Source organism: Watersipora subatra, chromosome 1 (genome assembly GCF_963576615.1).
Source record: "Watersipora subatra chromosome 1, tzWatSuba1.1, whole genome shotgun sequence".
Taxonomy (NCBI): Eukaryota; Metazoa; Bryozoa; class Gymnolaemata; order Cheilostomatida; family Watersiporidae; genus Watersipora; species Watersipora subatra.
Genome location: NC_088708.1, coordinates 16664973 through 16687055, shown reverse-complemented (window position 1 = coordinate 16687055; position 22083 = coordinate 16664973). Strand labels below are relative to the sequence as shown.

General features: G+C 36.2%; 1 protein-coding gene across 1 annotated transcript in view; it reads right to left on the bottom strand.

Moving 5' to 3' along the window:
• Nucleotides 1-358: 358 nt before the first annotated feature.
• Nucleotides 359-22083, bottom strand: part of LOC137385758 (low-density lipoprotein receptor-related protein 6-like) — a 45077-nt gene continuing 23352 nt past the window's right edge. Inside the window, exons 11-19 of the mRNA XM_068072298.1 lie at nt 21183-21340; nt 19241-19372; nt 11585-11811; nt 11150-11340; nt 10849-11049; nt 10376-10504; nt 7844-8067; nt 6087-6280; nt 359-2402 (exon numbers count right to left, since the gene is read on the bottom strand). Of these exons, the coding sequence (XP_067928399.1) occupies nt 746-2402; nt 6087-6280; nt 7844-8067; nt 10376-10504; nt 10849-11049; nt 11150-11340; nt 11585-11811; nt 19241-19372; nt 21183-21340 (3113 nt within the window). The 3' untranslated portion in view covers nt 359-745. The remainder of the gene's footprint in view (nt 2403-6086; nt 6281-7843; nt 8068-10375; nt 10505-10848; nt 11050-11149; nt 11341-11584; nt 11812-19240; nt 19373-21182; nt 21341-22083) is intronic.

Genomic DNA, 22083 nt, shown 5'->3' with positions numbered 1-22083 from the left:
TTACCCGCTTGGATTAGCAATAACTGAAATTTTTACCTATTTATTTTCACGAGTCCCTTTTGGACACGAGTTTGAAATTTGAAGATACTGGTATTTTCTTCATCTACTATATACGATTTGACAAGCTAAGCTATTGAATGATTTAAGCACGAAGCGCTACTGGATAGCACCACACACTACAATGCATGTGTCACCTCAACAGCATTCACCTATCAAGGCTTGCTCATCTGCCATAAAAAAATTCTTCTGAAAGCGAGACTTCTATGTAGAGTACGGCTGCATGATATGCCAAACTTTTTTTTATAAAAAGCAAACACATTGTGTTATTTGAGCAACGAAAAGCAGAAGTTGAAAGAGCTAGAGCATTGGTATTGCATTTAGTATGATACCGATACAAAATAATGTACAGACTAAATATAAATAAAATGAAATACAGATTCTAATAGGCACCTTTTGTACATAGAATCTGTAAAACAACACAGTGCAGTCATATATCAAGCGTAAAAAATGGCATTAATGTAGAAGCAGATACGCACATTTAACCAGTGCAAGCAAAAAATTTCCTGAGAAAACTGTGTACTAATTCAAAGACAGATGCAGTAAGCCGTAGAATATTAAAGTAGATTTAAAAATAAATGTAAATTCTATTTCATATCAAACATGTACAATTAACTCAGTAGATATATGGAGTAAGAGTGCATACACACCGTGTGCACATGAGTTTATTGCAAAAAAGTAGCTATGGTCAGCTATTATCCGATGTAGGCTCAGGTGAAGGAGGTGGAGGATAGGGATTGTTTATGGTCGACCTAAAGCTCCTGACAGTTGAGGGTGAAGGCGGACATTCACTCGCCTCATCCGCTGAACATATCTGACTGCGACTGGGTGTGGGAGGTGGGGGTAGAGGCTCCATTGCCCCATATTGCTTTAGCAAATGATATTTCTTATTGCTCTTTCTTTTTAGCCTTGGTCTCTGCGTCGAGTAGTTGACCATGGTCGGCTCCGAATCATCGCATGTTGATATCGGTGTTGTAGGGGGCACCGTGACATTGAGTCTTCTGCTGTGGGGCTGATAAGTCGGATACGCAGAGGATACCAAAGTACTCGAATCATCCACATCAACAGTATTTCCTCGGCCTATGAATGCGGAGCGTTCGGTAACGGGAGAAGGCGGAGGATTGAAACCCGCATGCAGGTGTGTCATACTTGAACTACTAGATGAAGCGCCTGTCACATGGTTTCTATCGTAGACGCCGCAAGAGGTGCCTGAAGAGGCTGAGATTACTGTAGTAGCTGTCACTGATTGGGCACCAATGTTAGCTGTTGGGTCCAACCCGCCTGTACCGAGAGAGTCAAGAGAAATTACTTGCCTGGTGAGCATAGTAGGATCTGTGTAGTGTAGATTGGTAGAGCGTTTATGGCATTTCCACACCACAAACACGACTATAAACAAAATAAATACTGATACTATACAAAGGACAACTATTATACCGATAGCATACGGGTTACTCGGCGGTGTTGTCATTATAAACTTGCTCTCATCGGATTCATCGTCACAGTCTCCGATGCCATCACCCACTTTGTTGCTAGATATGCATGCAAATGAATTCGCGCACATGAATTGACCTGCAGCGCAACAGGTGTGCTTCTCATCGGACGAGTCAGCGCAGTCACCAATCCGATCACAGACTCTCGACTTGGCTATGCACTCACCGCTGCCGCACATAAACTCGTTGTCACCGCATTGTTCGGGACAGTTTTCCTCATCGGAACCATCCGCACACTCTTTCTGACCATCGCACCGCCAGTCCGATGGAATACATGCCACCTGGTCCTGACGTGTTGCGCACACAAAATCTGTGGGCTTGCATGTCGGTGTTGGCTCACATGTCAACTGATTCATGTGAAGTTGCAACCCGACTGGACAGCCGCATGTCTTCACTCCGATAGAGTTTATATAGCATATATGTGAACAATCACCATTGTTATTTGCACAAAGATGTCGCTGTCGATTGATAATACTGTCGCCATTGACAGCGTGCACATCACTAATAGGTGTGTGACTTCTCTGCACTTGCTGCGGATTTTTGCCAGTCGTCTTATCGACGAAATAAAGCATAGAGGAAGGAGCGTAATAAAGATTGTTGTTGTATAATGTTAGTGAGTTGACATCTCGTGCATCCTGCACCAGCACTCGATCACTCTGGCCATCCGTGTCACAAACTCTGATCGTTGAGGTGCTTGCATCGCTGTAATAAAGCCAGTCTCCTTGCTGGTCAACAGCCAGGGCGGCTACTGATCCACCCGTCACGATAATCGCTTTTTCGGAACCATCTAAATTAATTCTTACAACTTTGTTGGTGTTTAAATATGGATCTGGTTGAGTTGTGAAGAACAGGTACCTGCAAGTTGATCATAACGATAATGAATTTAGCCAAGTTACGAAGAACAGGTAAGTGAGAGTTAATCGCACAACAATAAAAAAAGTCATAGATAGACAAGTCATTTTTCTAGAGTTGCTCCATTCCACATTGATACTGTACGGCAAATTTCAATCTCATTTAAATTAAATCTCAGTGAGTAAGCAACAGGCTAAAAAAGCTACAGCAGAAGCTGTGATACAGTTGTCATTACTCTATGATTATGTAGAATCCACAGAGCGAACATTGATAATAACATTCAAATACCTATCAAAGTACAGTATACGACAATGACTGACTATGCAACTACATAATGATCATCTAAGGTTGGTATTAGGTTACATAGGTGTATATTCAGGTTAATAAAGATGTCTCAAAGCTTGATACGCAGCGACATCGAAATAATAAACTGTTGTAAATCAATGTTCGTTAGATAACACATTCATGATATTTAAAGTTATGACCTTGACAAGTTGCATTGGGTAGATTAATTTTTTATACAAATTCTATCTTTCTTTGGCCAAAAACAAGGCCAAAATTTAAAATATAAAAACAACTTGTATTTTCCATTCAATTGCTAGAGCAACTGATCAACTCACAGGTTTGAGACTCTTTCTGTGACAAATGCATAAAAACATGCAATAGCCCAACCACTACTCCAAACAGTAATCCCTTGTAAGCATGACAGATTTTCAAAATATCCCATTTAACACCTAAACATGGCTAATTTAATTGTAAAACTCTAAATTCGAATTGCAGATTTTACATTTAAGATAAAAACTCCATATCACCAACAATTACCTACATATCACCTACAAATAAACTACAACTACATACATACAACCTACACTTACCTACAAATCACCTAAAACTACTTAACATTACCTACATACCACCTAAAATTCCCTACATATCGCCTCTAACTACCTACTTGTGTGTGCGAGCGATGTTTTATTGCATGTAATTTAAAGGTAAAACAGAAATTACTAGAAACACTAACATAACACAACAGGGACCGTCCGATATTTCAAGACTAGCAGCAGGACAGCCTCGAATTACCTACTTATCGAACACAATGCAAAAATTCCTTTTAAAACATGTTAAAAGTGTGTTGGGTACACATTAGTGCTGGGGCACGGGTAATAAAATTCGTTGAACTTGTGGGTTTATCTTCTCTCGAGTCTCGGGTAATAGAGATTTTGAGCATTTCGATGTTGCTGGTTCGGGTTTTGACTTGCGAGTTCAGGTTTTGGTACACGGATCTGTCGAGTAGTGGACAAAACCTCGGGTCTATTACGCCCTGCGCTCTAAACAGTGTTTGATAATTAGATTATTAATTAGATATAATTGATAATTATAATTAGTATTATAGAATTCTTTATTTGCATCACAATCATTTATAACCTACCAACAAAAGAGTCGTGTTGATTTTTTCGCGATATCGCTCAAATAAAAGTTGCTATTAAAACGAAGAACGTAAAGATATTTGAAAACTGCTACAAATAGAAGTGAAATTTCTGGTATAATATCTTTTGCAAAAATTAATTTGATTGGTTTATGCTGATACTTAGAAACGGCTTTTGTAAACAAAGCTATGTGAATGCCGGAACTCCGGCTGATAGAAATTCTGACACACCCCACGCAATGCCTGGAAACTGACAGTTGGTGTTCAAACTTCAAAGGGTTAAGGCTGCGAGCACGAATATCGGTAGTTAGAAAATAGTGAAAAACAATAAATAAATTGAATAGAATTATAATTGCATTGTAAATTTTAGAATATGTCTGATGTTTGGAAATTTTAGACATAAACGCGTATCAACAAACCCAACCCGATACCCGAAAAACCTGTTGGTCAAGAAGTACTCGTGCCAAGCACTACTATCTACCCGATACTCAAAAAACTTGAACGGAAGGGGACGGAGTCTAAACTCGTTGGCCAAAAAATACTTGTGCCCAGCACTAGTACACACACAGATGTACTGCATAGCCGACACATAGGTATTTGTTGTGACTACACACACTGACGCTACTGACACAAGTGTTGCATTGACTAATGAGAAATGACTCAGCCATGTGAAGGCCATGAAATCCTTGCTAGATTTTTCATTATTATTTTTTGAGTAATGGTCTCATATTTTGTATCTAATATGAATCATCAGTAATTTGAGATGGCACTGTTTGTCCAGCTATTTGTCTTTTGTCCATAGATATAAATGTGAGTGTCCGTCTGTCATCCGTCCAATGATAGTGATAGTTTTAGGAATGGAAAAAATGCTTCATATTGAAATTCAACCCTTAAACCCCAGTTCTACAGACAGGCATGTTATCCATAACACCACACCGCCTACTCGCAATACTATGGAATAATCGTGTACATACTTATTATACCCATCAATTTTTATTAACAATTGGTTAAAATACCCACGCTTCCCGATTAAGTCGGCACGCTTCACGCTTCAGCCGTCGCGCTTCACGCTTCAGCTGGTATGCTTGAACTAATTTCTTGTAAGAAAACCTTTACTTAAAATATTTTGCCAAAAGAAAAATTTTACTAAAAGAAAAATACGTGCCCAAACTTGCTTACAATGCTATAAATATACACGTTTATCTATACCATAAACTTAATTAAACTTATAGCACACACAGAAATAAACAAACACCTTCATTTAAAAGTTAGAATGGTGAATGTTGTATATGTTGATGAAAATAAATTTTCTGCGCAACAATTTTTATTACCTTATTTTATTATATTTTTGCTCAAAGAAAATGTTACAAAAACACAGTGAAAACAGCCAAGCACAAAAAATTTTGAGTTCTTGACTTGAATCAAACTGTAAACAAATATGGTTTTAACAGATTTAATTACCTAAAGAATTATGTGAAAGGTTTTATCAAGAATTTCAATTTGCACTAATGGCCTTCATATATTAGATCTGTTTTAAGTGAGAATATCTTTGTCCATATATATAAATAGTTGTTTGTTTTGAGGCTTATTGTAAGCGTCAATGGAAAGCGAATCTTCTATGAATCAAACCTGCTTGAAAAGTGAATAAAATGGAATCGATGTTATGCTTATTAGCATTGACTATTTCAGCCCATCACAGATGCAATAGTTTTTATCTCATGTCGGCTAGGTAAAAATAAATATTCGTTGGTGCGTAGCCAGGCTTTGTCAGTTATTTGACGACTGTATACTACAGCATTTTCGATTGCTACCACATAAACTCATTATCAAAGAACTTTGAGATAAGATCAGGAGTTATATTGAACTTGAATGTGACTATGATTATCTATGAAACAGTAAGCTCCAGACGCTCAAACAGATTCTAACCACGATTGTACTCTCTGTACAGTCATGAGTATGTATAGAGTACGAGGGAAGTTATAGAGTACGAGAGAAGGTACAGACTGTACATGAACCATCTCTCGTACTCTATACATACCCTCCTTACACTCTATAAATATCCTCTCTCGTACTCTATGCATACCCTCCTTACACTCTATACATACCCTCTCTCGTACTCTATACATACCCTCCTTACACTCTATACATACCCTCCTTATACTCTATACATACCCTCTCTTGTACTCTATACATACCCTCCTTACACTCTATACATACCCTCCTTACACTCTATACATAGCCTCATTGTACTCTATACATACCCTCTCTGAGGACTGATGGCCAGCACCATAGGCTTGTTCTTTTCATCGAGATAGATGACACCAACGGGCCTCTTGCTCAGAGTGCTTGCATTGATCAGACTATTCTGGCTGTCTACCCAAAACATGATCCTCGAATAGGGGTCTATTGCCATGCTGCTCGGAGAAAAGCTTGTGTCATGTAAGAACAATTCCAACTAAAAGAGACCAATAAATGATATGATACCAGCACAGGCAGCAAGTGCAACAACACTCGATGAGAATATTACAAACTAGATACTAATTTTAATAGGTGAAAGTAATGATTTAATACTTATGTTTTCAGTAAATATATTTTGTATGATCAACATATTCACATGCAAAAAGTGGCACAGAAGTACCAGGTTTCCATCAACAATAGCTTTACTTCAGGTTGCTGAGTTCAAAGGAAAACGTTATTTAAAATGACACTATTTGAAAGCCAATGACAAAAAGCTAGAGAATATATTGTACTGTATATATACCATAACTGTATTTATAGATCGAGCACAAAGAAGTACACAAGATACTGTACTATATGCATACTATAGTCACACTGTACAGCTATAGATCGCAGGCTTTAGTTAACACTCGATGTATTCTTGTACAATTTTTAGACAATATGGGTCGCGGTCACAGAAACCATGGTTAAGTCGCAAATCACGAAGTTGAGTTATTCGACTTTAATGTTGCCCTAACTGAATTTATAATATTGGTAAGGATTTTTGTAACACGTGCCTCTGGACCAATCAAAGAGTGATCTTTCTGAATCTGAAGTCAGTTTAGATAACAAATGTCTTTAAACCTCAGAAAAACCCTTAAAACCGTTGCTATGCTAAATAGGAAGTACCGAAAAATGGCGTCCGAAAAATGTAGTCGTTTCTTTTTTGCCGATTTGAAAGATAATTCTGACATTTTAGACACCTATGAGTACTTTGGTATTCCAACTGATGTCAAAAGCAGTGTAAGTAAATGGAATGATCATGATATATTCCTAACCATTCTTATAAGATTATTACAATATTTAATTATAAGAATAATTATTCGATTTTATAAGATTTATTTATAAGAAAAAATATTCGAATTTGCAAGATCAAAGTATAGAGTGACCGATGATGTGCAATATGTTACTGTTATTATTTTTTAAAAGATTTTGTTGATCATACTACAGTTGTGTTCAATATCGCGGCACTGCTAAGCCGTTTTTAATATCTGCAAAATTAAGTAATACATTTACTTATAGATATACAGCCATTTCTATGACAACCAGCCAAAGTCTGTTTAGATTTTTAAATTCAGCGTAATGTTTTTGATAGAAAGACAGACATCTAGATAAATATTACAACCTCTTAATATTAGTTGCTATGACGTTTTGAAATGTAAACAAAGTTGTGCATCGGTTTTCGTTTCTCAGACTTTACCACCAGTTTTCTTGGAACTATGTTTTCGCACTAATGGTAAACGTGCATTCAGTTTATTGACCATAAAGTCTGCTGTAATTAAGCTAGAATCAAATTTTTCTTGCAAAATAACTGTGAGAATTTTCTCATTCTGCTAATGTACATAACTCTAAATCTTATAATCCCGACTTAACCATGGTTTCTGCGATCATGACACATATGCTGACATTTGACAATGTCACTAAAACTATTCAACGCTGGAAGCTTTGGCAGCCCAATAATTGGCGTTACCTTGAAGTAGTTAACTCAAGTAGAGAAAACTGAAAAAGCAGTGGTACATACATCAGAGCCATCAACAGAAGATCTTCGAATGGCCTTGAACTTGCCAGAGTCGACTATCCAGTATATCTCGTTGTTGAGTGAGTCATACTCGAGGGTCTTCACACTGCGCATGGCTCTCATGGGCAGGATGAGCTCTGGAGATGACTTATCCAACAGCCTCTTTATTTGCATGTCTCGAGACGAATCATCTGTCTTTTCACTCAACAAAAGGAAGTTTGTTGGTGCTAAAAAGGCAACAATCTATTCACACATCTAACTGTAACCAGGCAACAATCTAATCACTCATCCAACAGTAACCAGGCAACAATCTAATCACACATCTAACAGTAACCAGGCAACAATCTATTCACATATCTAACAGTAACCAGGCAATAATCTAATCACACATCTAACAGTAACCAGGCAACAATCTATTCACATATCTAACAGTAACCAAGCAACAATCTATTCACACATCCAACAATAACCAGGCAACAATCTATTCACACATCTAACTGTAACCAGGCAACAATCTATTTACACATCTAACTGTAACCAGGCAACAATCTATTCACACATCTAACAGTAACAAGGCAACAATCTATTCACACATACAACAGTAACAAGGCAACAATCTATTCACACATCTAACAGTAACAAGGCAACAATCTATTCACACATCTAACTGTAACCAGGCAACAATCTATTTACACATCTAACTGTAACCAGGCAACAATCTATTCACACATCTAACAGTAACAAGGCAACAATCTATTCACACATACAACAGTAACAAGGCAACAATCTATTCACACATCTAACAGTAACAAGGCAACAATCTATTCACACATACAACAGTAACAAGGCAACAATCTATTCACACATCTAACAGTAACAAGGCAACAATCTATTCACACATCTAACAGTAACAAGGCAGTATGTATGACGCAAGCCAATAATAACATCTCCAACTAGCTAGCAAGGCAAGCAATTTACAATTTAAATCCACACCTTTGTTTTATGCATGAGCTGCTATCAATTCGACCCACAGCCTACAGTAATTGTTGCTGGTTACATCTATCTTTGAACAATGAAATCTCCTTCCAAACAATTTTTCATGACTGCAACCATCAGAATAAAACTAGCCTTGATTTACCAATGTTGAGCCTCCGCCTTACATATCCTTTGAATATAATAGAGAAGTGAAAAGTTAAGTTTTAATATCAAGCCAGACTGGCAACTACCATAAAACCTCTAATTGAACGCCACCTCTAGTTGACCGCCACCTCTCTTTGTCCACCAATATAGGAGAAGGGTTGAAATTCTTTCGTGGTTGCTGTTGGTATCAAAGCTCGTTTTGTTAACTTCAAAGCTTACAGTTTTTCTTTATAATTTATTCTATGGCAATGCCATAGAATAAATAAATGTATCAGGCTAATAGCAGCTCCTTGTTTAATGCGACCTTGATACTTCGATGTCTATGAAAGATGGTTTACAATTACGATGGAATCTTTACTGCTATTTTCAGACTATAACTTGTGCTAAGTGTGCATGTGTCTGAGTTTACCGTTATCTTCGCGAAAAGTTTTTCAAATAGTTATTCAGATTTTCAGTAAAAGTTTTGCCCTGCTAAAAAAACTGTTTGGACGCTAATATCGGCTGGCTCAGCAGCGCAGAAGAAGAGTTCAGGTCAAAAGACACTGTGGAAAGTATTAGACGGGTCGAAAAAAATCAAATGATTCCACACGAAAGCATCAATCAGAGCGAAACCTGTCAAGCAAACGATGCAAATATTTTGTTTTGAAAATGTTAATTTTTGTTTCTGCTTGTATTATAAATATGGTTTTGTTTATGTCAGCTGTTCTGGAATATATATTTAAAACATTTGATAGATTATTATTATATAACTTATAAATTTGCAGACTAATAGCATATTATTTAATAGCATCGTTATGGCTTTTTAAACTCGGCTTACAATGAATCAACACTCATAACTCCTCTTCCATTGCATATAAAAAGATATTTTTCACTGCAAACTGTAGCAAACAAACAATGAGTGCAATGAGCTTTAATGCAACATTGTTGAATATAGTTGCGAAATAAAAATATGTCTTCAAATTTAAAATGAAATAAAAAATTGAAAGCTCAAACAAATTGCAACGCAGGTTATAAGATTATCGTAGGTTAATTGCAAGCAATAGACATCAACTAATAAAGATATTTCTCAGTTTCCCGATGCACATTTATTTGGAGATCTACGACAAGTTAGGGGTAAGTCATAGCAGATTTATCACATCCAAAAGGGTTAACGCCGCTTTGCTCAAAGGAGAGTGCAAAATATAGGCGACATTCGCTTCGCCTGTAAAAAGGTTAAATTTAGTTTCCCAAAATCCTGACGAGCTATTTGCAAAATGCAACATCACCTTCTATTTGAACGTCACCTCTAATAAAACGCCACTACAAGGGTTGCAAACAGAGTGCCATGACATTCAAATAGAGATTTTACGGTATTCGAGAGCAAAGAAACTAAAAATATTAAAAGTTATGCCCTACCAGAACATGTTTTGCCGTCTTTGTTAAGAAGGTAGTGTGTTGGACAACCGCATTTAAACTCTAGTCCTTGGCCGGTGGAGAAACAGAAGTACTGACAGCCACCATTGTTGGTTTTGCAGTTGCTGCTCCCTACAAAACATAGTTATAGTTAGTCACACTGATCACAAATCCTCTACAAATGACATGCAACATTTGGATCTCATAAGATCAACAGCTGTATTTAAAGTTAAACACACTAAATATTAAAAGAAGTACAGTCTAAGGTACTACCAATAATTATAATCATAAAATGATATATTCACCAGGTCGCTCATTAAATGTGACCTGAAGATATTTGTGGGAGCAGTATATAAATTTTAAGTTGAATAGTTAAATTCCTTCCTAGTTCATATGAACTCGGTGGAATATAAAAACTTTGTACATATATATTTAACAGGAATGTACATCAGTGACTCAGAACGTGAACACCAAACCTTGTTGCCTTGACTCATGAAAGACGATAAGGTTAACCATAGTCGAGATTCCTGTTTGCACAATAGCCTCATCCTCAGGGTCAGTCTTGTTGACACGGCGAATGGCTTGGTCACGCAAGTCATACCAATAGACATGGTTACCATAGAGATTTAGGGATAATGGCTCCCTCAGCCTTGATTTGATTGTCTCTATATGATCCCCTGAAAGATACAAAAAAGAAACAATCATAAATGCGATGCTTGGAAAAGTTAAGTCAGGAGAACATGAGAAAGAAAGTGAGCGAATGGCGAGAGAACTAACCATTTAGATCGGCGGATTGAATAGACCGCCGATCATAGTTTATCCAGTAGATCTTGTCAGTGTCCATGTCTATGTTAAGCGCTCCACATCTACCGATGTCAGTGAGGAGAGACATCTGATCTGAGCCGTCCAGTTTCGCTCTGCCGATTACAGGTTTACCGCCATCATTCCAATCCGTCCAATATATAAAACTAGAGAAAAGAATAAAATATAAACTGGTTAGAACTCTTGCCTCTAGCAACAGTCACATCATTACTAAGTCAACACAATTTTATCAACTCAAATCCCAAAATAATGAAGACTTCTTATACAATAAACAAATCATCAGGAGCTTATGCGAGCAACATCAGCGTGTAGCAAGAAATCACTGATAATCTCTAGCAGAAAATCAACAACGAAACAGGTTGAGGCAACAGTTCGTAGATAGTTACCCACCCTTTTCCGGGATGCAGACCGATGTTTCGAGGATCACCAAGCTTATCCCAGACGATAACCTTCCGAGCGTTGCCATGTATGTTGTAGACTTCGATAAGCTTCCTACCATCATCAATGAAGTAGATGTTTGCGGAAAGCCAGTCTATGGCCATAGCGGTAGGTGATTCCTTGCTGAATTGCAGCACCATAGAAACAGCGCTGCCATTTAGATATGACTTCCTAATGCTCTATAAAAATGGAAAGCGGCATAAGACAGAGCTAGACAGTGCCCACAGCTGTCCGACAGAAAATTTAATAGCTAAAGAGCACAGAAAATATAGTGCACAATTAATAATTCCAAACTTCCTTTTCGAAGTGATGGTAGCAGTGTTTATTGACAATGATTTTCATTAGTCTTAAAAAGCTCTTAGCTGAGACATCACAAAGGAAATAAGCATCAAGCAGCCAACGCTGCCCTCCATGTTTGTCTGTAGGGCTACAGAAGAATACCATCTGAAGTGACAAATAAAAAGTCGCAGATCATTTTATAATTTTCCTCATGCCTCATTGCAAGAAAGGACAAATCCTAGTGCGAGTTAATGCAATGTTCTTTTGGTAATACACTTCTAAACCAATTCAGCCACAGAAAGAATAGCGAGATGAATAAGCAAAATTGCAAGATTTACAAAGCACCTGGTCGAAGCTGTGAAACGTAACATTTATGAGCGAATGCAATGGGTGCTTACGTGCAGTGATAATGACATCGCATAACGCTATAGCAACAATAAATATGAAAAGAAATATAATCGAAGCGATAACAAAATACTCATACAAGACATCTGCTGGTTGACCATCCTTAAAATGAATGCAATCGTTATCAATGATAATAATATCGACCTCATTCTACAATGATGGGAAAGCGTGTGGCGCGCATTGCAATAACTTTGTGGGCACAACCCTCATAGTTTGATGCAAACACTAGCTAGTTAAAACATTAGGAACGAGAAGAATAAAAGGCAATAGTAATACGGTGCTGGGAAAAGAGTAGTTGGATTGAATGACAGCCATGGGAGATATGCTACATACAACCAACCATAACCTACAAAAGTTAACCAGAAAGGTAAAAATAATGCGAACACAAGAGCATAAAGTGAACCCAAAATCGATGTCAATTTCACACAACAAATTGTTTCACACAATCGCATGTGGTTACATGTGTCAAATGTGACACAATCGAATATTGTTGATGAATGTGGTTGCATGGAAGAACTCCTACCGCACAAGCTGAACCCATTTTAATTTAAGTCCGTGTGTATTTTTTTATAGCCAGCTCAAGCTACTTATAAAGGGAGATTTTCATTTTAGTTACCATATTAAAAGGCGAGAGCTAGTCATATGAACCAAATACAATGCATATCTACATTAATTTTATTGTACAACTAGGCATTTGTTTTATGAATAAACTTTTAGCAAACAAAACTAGAAAATGAACTGATACTTATCTAAAAATCTGATAAAACTACAAAATAAATTTATTACATTCTACATGTTTTAAAGAATTAAAGCAACTGCAAACAAATAACTGAAAATTACTTTTATCAACAACTAAAACGGTATTATATCAATTCATTGTTTGTCCGACTAATGGGCAAATAAGTGCCTTCAACGCGGTTTTACATACAGTAATACTTCAACTTACGAGTGCTCCAACGTACGAGAAACTTGAAATACGAGCCAGCTTTCAAGCAAGTTTTAGCACTAACATACGAGCCATGTTTGAGATACGAGCACTTGAGTCAGTTGCCAAGTATGCCGGAGGTGTTTTATGAGAACAACATCACTTTGTATTTTTTCAACTGCTCAGGTTATACTGTTGTACCGTGTTTTTGTGCACGATTTTCTGTGCAGAATTATGTGAATTAAACGTACTGTGCGTAGACCGAAAGTTTGCCAGTAAAATGAAAGATAATACAAAGAAAAAGCAAATGATAACAATTGATATTAAACGGAAAAATATGCGAGATATGTATGCGTGATTGAGCTATCTCGGCAATATGACAGAAATACATTCATAATTATCAAACAGAAGGATTATATTCAGGGCATTTAGTTCGCAAAAGGACTAACCATAGATTCTAAGCGGTGCAGCGATCTTCACGACCGCTGGTGGCATTGGACAAACAATTGGCCGGTGACAGCGTAACTGAAACGATGCTATGTGAAAAGGCCGGCGCTATCAATCCAAACTGTTTAATAGACATTCGGACAAGCTGGCTAGTGGTCGTGCATTAACCATTTGTGACGACACCTGTGTTCGTCCTAATCGCAACATGTTGCAAGGGCAACAAAGGCAAACGTCCTTAGATAGGTTTATCTTAAAACGGCCGGCTAGTCGTGAAAGCGAAAAAAAACGAGAAAAATTTCTCGCTAACCAGCGAGAAACTTCAAACTATGAACGCCGAAGAAATTTTAATTACGTTTAGTTGAAAATGAAAGTTTGCTTTTAGGTTTGCTTCTAAGTTTGTCTTTTAACACTTTGATAAAATCCAAATTTATCAAAGTCAAATGTTGTAACGAAGGATAACTTATATCTCCCTCCCTGGCAAATGCGAGTGTTAACTGCTATTGTAGGCTATGTATTTAATTTTACATTTTAATTAATCACATTTCCTTGCATTATTTTTTATTTGTTGCTTTTTGAAAGCATGTAGTACGTAAGAACAATAACCAACATGTTCTTTCTGTTACAATATCTTGTTTTGAGTGTTTTATTTGCTTTTTTAGAGTAGGGAAACCAATCAATATATATTTAATTGTTCTATATATAAATATATTGCACCAACATGCGAGTAAATTGACATACGAGCTCAGTCTCGGAACGCATTAAGCTCGTAAGTTGAAGTATGACTGTATAGTAAAATGTACGCAAATCAATGAAAAAATAAAGCGCCTAAATCAACATCAGCGACTTAGAAGTTGCTCAAGAAGCTGACTCGTATCTTATTGAAGCGTGCACAGTCTGTTAGTCTGTTAAAATATCTGACACTATCAGTACATGAGTAGAGGTGGAACGAGACAGGTTTTTTAAGTTCGAGACGAGACTCTGCCTTGTAAAAATTCGAGACTCGAGACACGAGACAGTAAAATAATGAGCATTTGGTGATGATTTCACTACACAAGTACTAGCTACTTGGTATATATAAAATTAATAAAACTCTTTTTAAATTGAATTTTCACCTGGTGTAAACGATTTAAATACAACATTTTAATAGTGATATGCATGTAGTTTTTGTAAACAAAAGTGACACAAACAGCTCTAAAATACCGAAGTTATATATTCTAAGAATTTTGAGTTTGATTGATCATAATTATTATACACATATTGCTTTGTACATGTATATTTTACCATCTATTGAATATGTCTTACTTTTTACTGTAATGTGTAATGAAACTGATAGCCGTCGCTCTACATACCGAAATACCGCAACTAAAAGAACACGTGATAACACTTTCATTCTTATCGTTTCATTAATGTTAAGTTTTGTTTGCGTATTAACTGTAGTATGTGAATTATATTTAAATTGTACTCATGAAATTATATTAATTACTGTATTATACATGTACATATATATTCTTATATTGAACTAACAATAACATTGTTAACCGAACACGGACTATGGTCGACACGGCCTTTCGTTCGTTTTTCCGTGTTCGGGCAAGTTTTACCCGCGATTGGTAGGATATAAAAGAGGCCCGAAATTTATTAAGGGCAGTTGGTGTTTTGACACGATACGATAAAATACAGACATTTTACCCGCAAAAGTATTATTTATTAAATTGTCCGAAGGGTAATTAGATACGACCCGATATCTGTTTTAAGGACACAGAACCGAACTACAATACATTAACAGGGCCGTTGTCCGGACTACTTGATTAGACTCGGTTGCCAACATAATCAATAGCAACAGGTAGTAACGGACCAGGTATAACTTTAAAGGCAGTTGCCCGCAATCCATTACAATATATATGGAGTTGTTGCTACCGCAAGAAGCCATGTTTTAACAACCGTGCGCAGGCGCTTTAGTTCTATTTCCTGTCTCGAGTTTGGCAATAGTTAAGTCGAGACCGATACGAGACAGGTTGATACTCGAGACGTCTCGTGTCTCGTTCCACCTCTATACATGAGTACATGAACTCATAAGTAACCTTCTGTACTTATGAGTTCATAAGAGAGCCTGTTGTACCTTCAAGTAGAGATAAGGTAACTACTTACAGTAGTTGCATTACCTTAACATTGACTTGAATGTACAAGAGCTGCAACCTTATATGCTTGACATGTTTTTAGTAAGAACAGTACAGCACAGTGTCTGATGTGCCTGATAGTTCTAAGCGAGAGACTAATGATGCTCTGTGGCATAACCAGATGATGAGCACTTTTAAATAATATTAACACCTAGTAACTGTGTTTTTTAGTCAACAATATAAAAAATAATGCTGTATTTTTGCAAATATCTGGAGTTATATATACTACTAGCCACATATCGGAGTACAGCAGCGAGCACAAATCGTTTGCCAGCTTTTTTGCATTCACAGCAGGCAAACGGGTCATTACTGGCAGCTCAATGGTTAATATCCCATTGCACTACTATATAACAACACATTGAACGGTAGGTATAACATTGAACGGTAAGTATAACATTGAGCGGTAGGTATAACGGAAAATTTTAACATCTTCATATAGGAATAATTTCTTCATGATTGGATTTATGCCAAAACTTGCTTATTCTGCCTTTTGTTTAGCTTTGTGGACTGCTGAAGCGCGGATGCACTGTAATATTTCATGGATACATACATGATGAAAAATTAGAAAGATACGCTGGCTTAATATTTTGAGTGCAGCTAAAAATTAAATATTTCGCTTGGTGGCTGCGTAATATTTTACAAAGTTTGATGAAAACAAAAAAATTGATTCATATTAAGTTTGCTAAACTTTGAGCTATTCATGTAGCAATATAGTATTGAGAGACAGCAGCAGCAGAGACCCGGCGTTGCCCGGGTAATAAAAGTCTTTGCACAGAAAATTAATTTTATTCAACATATAACAACAGTTACCATTCTAACTTTCAATCTTCATATCATGAGAAGTGTTTGTGCAGTTTGAATGAATTAAGAAAAAAAAAATAGAACAGCTTTAAAAGTTTTCAAACTTTGTCAAACAAACTGTAACTTAAGACTGTAACTTGAGACTGTAACTTGCCAACTTCATGTCACGAAAAAAATGTTTTGAGCAGGTCAAATAAATTAAGAAACAAAATAAAATAATTATAAAAGTGTTTAAATATAAATGTGAAATAATTAGCAAGTGATGGGTAAATTAAGCTTTTTTGCTACGATTACAATAAAAGATGATTTGGTAATGATACAATTAATACAAACTGAGAAAACAAAATAAAAATCCTGAATATGTTGAGTTAATAATAACAATTCGTGCATAAAAGTGTGTGTGCATAAAAAAGGTTACTGCTCCATTAGAAGCTATCCATCAAAACTGAATACTACGATACTGGTACCTCTCGATACTGGAGGAAAATGAGATATCGGATTGTTTTTGTCTGGTACTTTGTCTGACCGAATGGAGAGAGAATGTAGAGGCTATTCCTACTCGAAATAATACTATCGTTTGCGCGAAAAGTATTAAGGTACGGCCACACGTAACGAATTATTCATTCATTTTGACCGAAATCACAAAATGAACAGAATTGTCTGAGCTGTGCATGCACAACAAAATCGTCGACGAAACGCTTTTAATTGGTTGAACAAACTTAGCGAGTGCAATTTTAGCAGCTTTTGCCATTGGTATAGTCCAAGACACCTACCTCGACACACATTAAAGTATCAGCGCAATTCAACCTGATACATATGATGTAATCGCCTAGATGCGCTAGAAATGGTAACTGTTTCTACAATGGAACGTTTGCTGCTAAGAAAAAAGGTTATTATTGAAAAAGAAACGATTTGTAGCCATAGTGTGCAAACGATAAAGAATCAACAATAGCGCAATCTAGGCAGTTGCATCGTATGTACTATGTAGAGTTGCGCTGGTACTGCTATTGTGTGTCTTTATACGGTTCTTGGACTATATTTAATTGTAAAAGCTGCTAGAATCGTGCTCGCTAATAATTTTACAATTAAGCCAATTAAAAGCGTTTCATCGACGATTTTGGTGTGCATGAACATCTCAGATAATTCTGTGAATTTCGACCGAATAATTTGTTCATTTCGTGATTTCAGTCAGAATGAACGAAGAATTCGTTACGTGTGGCCGTATCTTTAGCCTCTACCGATTTAGCAATGGGACCTTATGAAAAACTGGAAATAGAAGTGTAACGGCACATTTGAAATTGAAACGGCACATTGAAAAATTACAAATTAAAAAATAAGTAATGGTAGCCAAAAATTAGTTTTTAAACAATTTCAACCTTCATGAGTTCAAATCCAGCAAAATGTGAACTTTTAATTCCAAGATTTTAATAGCTATAGCCGAACATACCAAAGGACATACAGAAAAACTTTGAGATCTATTAAAAACAATACATTAGTTGGAATGATAACACAAATACACTCATAATTATATTAGTGATAACATTCTTATCGATGGTCATTGTTTTCTTAACCAAAGTTCTAGAAAGGCAACAGAAAACAACGAATTATCAATCAATTGCCCTGGGCAGTATATCTTCCAGTAGTCCGGTAGATAGCTGGCTACATAACTAAAGAGCAAGATTTAGTCATTTTAGTGTTTGCCATTGGTCCCCATCAATGTATGTGTACTAGTTTGTCAAATGACTATAAATTGTCTCATGAGGAAATAACTCTTGATTAAAGTAAAGTTGTCTGCTCCGTAACCATTTGTGTAAGATGAGTAGACTTTCTCACTATCACACCTTCATTAATTAAGCCTTCTCCGCCTGATGAGCCAAATGATTCACATTGTATTACTATATAGGTTCGCACTGTATCTGATCCAAAGAAGATTTTCATAACTTGTACTGGTCATGAATTCTAAAGTTGTCTTGTAGTTCAAATTATTCAAAAGTCAAATAAGCTTCCTAATAATGCGGATGTCTTTACTCTTATTGTAATTCATAACTTGACTTGAAATAAAGTTTTCAGTATTATTTAAAAATGAAAGCAAGATGGACACGATTTAGTTTTGGTTCCGTGTTCATATATTGCAGTATTGTTCCGCGCGATTCGCAGGCAATCTTACTATCTGTCTAAGTTGGTCAAAGTCTCTACACTGACAAAGCAGCTGTATCTAAACTGTCTAAAAATGGCCTGTAATATATTATCACAGGTATGAAACTCTTTCCTTTTGCATCTGTTCTACTTAAACCCTGAGCTGGTCAAATGAACTTTAAATTATTTTATTATTGTACTATTGGTTTTACGCAAATATTAATTAAGTTAATTCATTGTTTGGAACCACGGTAAAGCTTTTGTGTCTATAATTTAGCTACACCGTATTCCATAAAGATTTAGGCAGTAAAAATTGCTCTGTAAAGTAGTCTCTGGCAGTAAAAGAGCTAGAAAGTTCTAGAAAGTTCACAAGGAATGCCCATGGAGGTATTTTTCCTATGCTGAAATAATATCCCAAAGGATAGAAAGCAAACTTACTCCATTGACGTTGTCAGAGAAGTAGATGAGCTTATCAAGTACATGGATATCTAGAGCTGTGACATTGGCAAGATATTGGATAGGCAGAGAGACATCTTTGTGGGTATACTGTATAGATGCTCTCTTTATTGTCTACAGACATCAACAAACCACATTCAGATATGCAATATAAATATAAAGGTCAGGGTTGAAGCAGTCACGCGTAACTAACAGTTAACATAACAACTTCATGCTAGAGGATTACAGTGGGTAAATATAATTCTCAATTATTGCTGATTCATAGATTGAAGGGCAAGAGGCTTATTTATGTTCAACTATGATATCAGTGAGACAGCTGACAGTTTTATGTGATATTTCATCATACAAATATGCATCAAAAACATTCAAGTCTAAAAACAAATAATTGGCTGCAGGTTAAAAACAAACAGATGGCAGACTTCTGTTATGCAAACAAAATAAATGTGAGCCATACAAGTCTAGTGACACCTAAAAGGCAGTTTAAAACAGATTGGAAAACTGTTAATTGTATGTAACTACTGATATATATCTTTCAATTGCAAATAAGGCTAAATTACTCTGAAAAAAAATTAATTGATAGTAAAACCATAAGCCAAGCACAGGTCTGCATGTACACTTGAATGCTCATATAAAATTTACAAACAAAATGCGAGTTCTAACAAAGCGTAAAGTTAAGGACCATTGAAGATTGCTTTGCAACTCTAAAAAAACAAGGAATGATATATCTCTACCAGCCAATTATGATAATTAATATGTATTGGTATTTGAGTACATGATATAATAATCAAATTAATAACCTTGTGCCATTTAAATTGCCTTTCTTGCTAATTCTCAAAAAATAGCTAATTTTCCAAATGGATTGAGTAAGTTTAACTTAAGGGTTGACTTGCAACAAAATTTACATTACAGTTATTTGGTATCAAAAAATTCACCATGTCTTACTCTGCGGTATTGTAGGTGCAAAATATGTAGAAATGTGATTACAAGCTCTTAAAAGCTCAAAAACGAACAGTTAATCGACGCCATCACAAAACCGTCGTAGATTGAAATCAGTTTATTTCTCTGACGTAGTCATTACATTTGGTTATTGTTTTGTCACGTGAAGTTATCACGTAAATTGAAAGACCAATAAAAGGCTCAATATAAAACTTCTCGTAGCACTGGTTTGTGACAAACGCTTCGGGTTTTACTGAAGACCCCGTATCAAATATAGATGCTCGCTACTTTACAGTTTTGTTTCGGCTTGGTCTAATCGTCTAGTCCGTAATCTGATCATGTGACCCATACTTCGCGAATAATTCTGCAGCATTTTTCGATTATCACAGGTGACCAACAGGCTCGTCATGTTTATCAGACAATGATGTGTACTCCTTCGAGCTAAGGTTAAAAAATTATATGAATTTCCACGGTAGGTTATAAGATATGAGTGCTGAAAGTGACAGCATTACAATGATGGTGAAATAGACGCGCAAGAACAATAGACATGGTTTTATTGAATGCATGAAGTATATTTGTAAAAATATTTCGACGAATGAAGTTGCGTGAAAGTGTAAACAGATGCCATCTTGTAAAACTACATCCCATCAGAGCCATTTTAGAAAGAGATTCTAATCTATGGCGGTCTCGTGATGGCAGCGATTAACTTTCATTTTTGAGCTTTTAAGAGCTTGTAATCACATTTCCACATATTTTGTACCTACAACACAGCAGAGTAAGACATAGTGAATCTTTTGATACCAAATAATTGTAATGCAAATTTTGTTGCAAGTCAACCGTTAAAAAAAGTTTACCTACAACACATACCCCTGACAGCCAATATTTTAGCAAACCTGCAGAGGAATATGCCTAGGACAAAAAAACAAGTGCTGCGATAAACTGTTTACATAAACAGAGTACTTTGGTTTAGCAAAAAGGAAAGACTAACCTTGGGTTGAGAGAAGAGCAGGAAGGCCTCAGGAGTGATGCATGTTCGGTTATCTGAGTAGAGCTCCATACCCATGGGACAGGCACAGACAGGCCCATTCGGAGTATTGAGACACAGGTTGCTACAATCGCCATTCCTTGCTACACAACCATTCGTATCTAAAATTACACCATAAGCAGCTTTGCTAACACCGATACCATCAGACACCAAAGGAGATAAACTCTCACAGTAAATGCTGTTTTATGTTGACAATAAATATTTCGTGCATTCCTAAAAATTGCAAGATTACATTCCTTTATATTTTTATGAAAAAGCATTATATTAAAATATTGACAAGTTTGATCAATTGCTTTCAAGTTCTAGTCTAAACACTTGGGAAAGAGAAAACTGAGCTTGAATCAGCAGACAGCTGCCGTCTAATGTTGAATCGATGAGTGTTAGAGTTTGTTTGTTACTATCTTTGATACGAAGCCTAAGAATGCAAACTGCTTTAGATTACTATATTTATAAACATGCAAAGGCCTGGTCACACTCTTGCAAATAGTCTAAGAGATATAAGGTTAGAGAGACGCTAGGATGAGGATGTACAGGAGTTAATAATTCTTTTCCTCTTCGTGTTCCCTTGCTTGCTTCTCAATTATCAAGTCAAGTGAGTAGACAAAGAGTACACCAATAATCCAAATTTAAAATTATTGAATTCATTGTTTTTATAAATAATAATAAATGTATAATAATAAAAGCAGTCATTAATTAAACCAGTATTAGTTATTGGTTTGAGATGAGTTAACAATAATTGAGGGATAAACACATGACACACACACATACACAGATATAATTAAAAAAGGGATAAAGATTCTACAATCCTAATACTAAGTGGAGCGATATCTAGATGACTTATGTT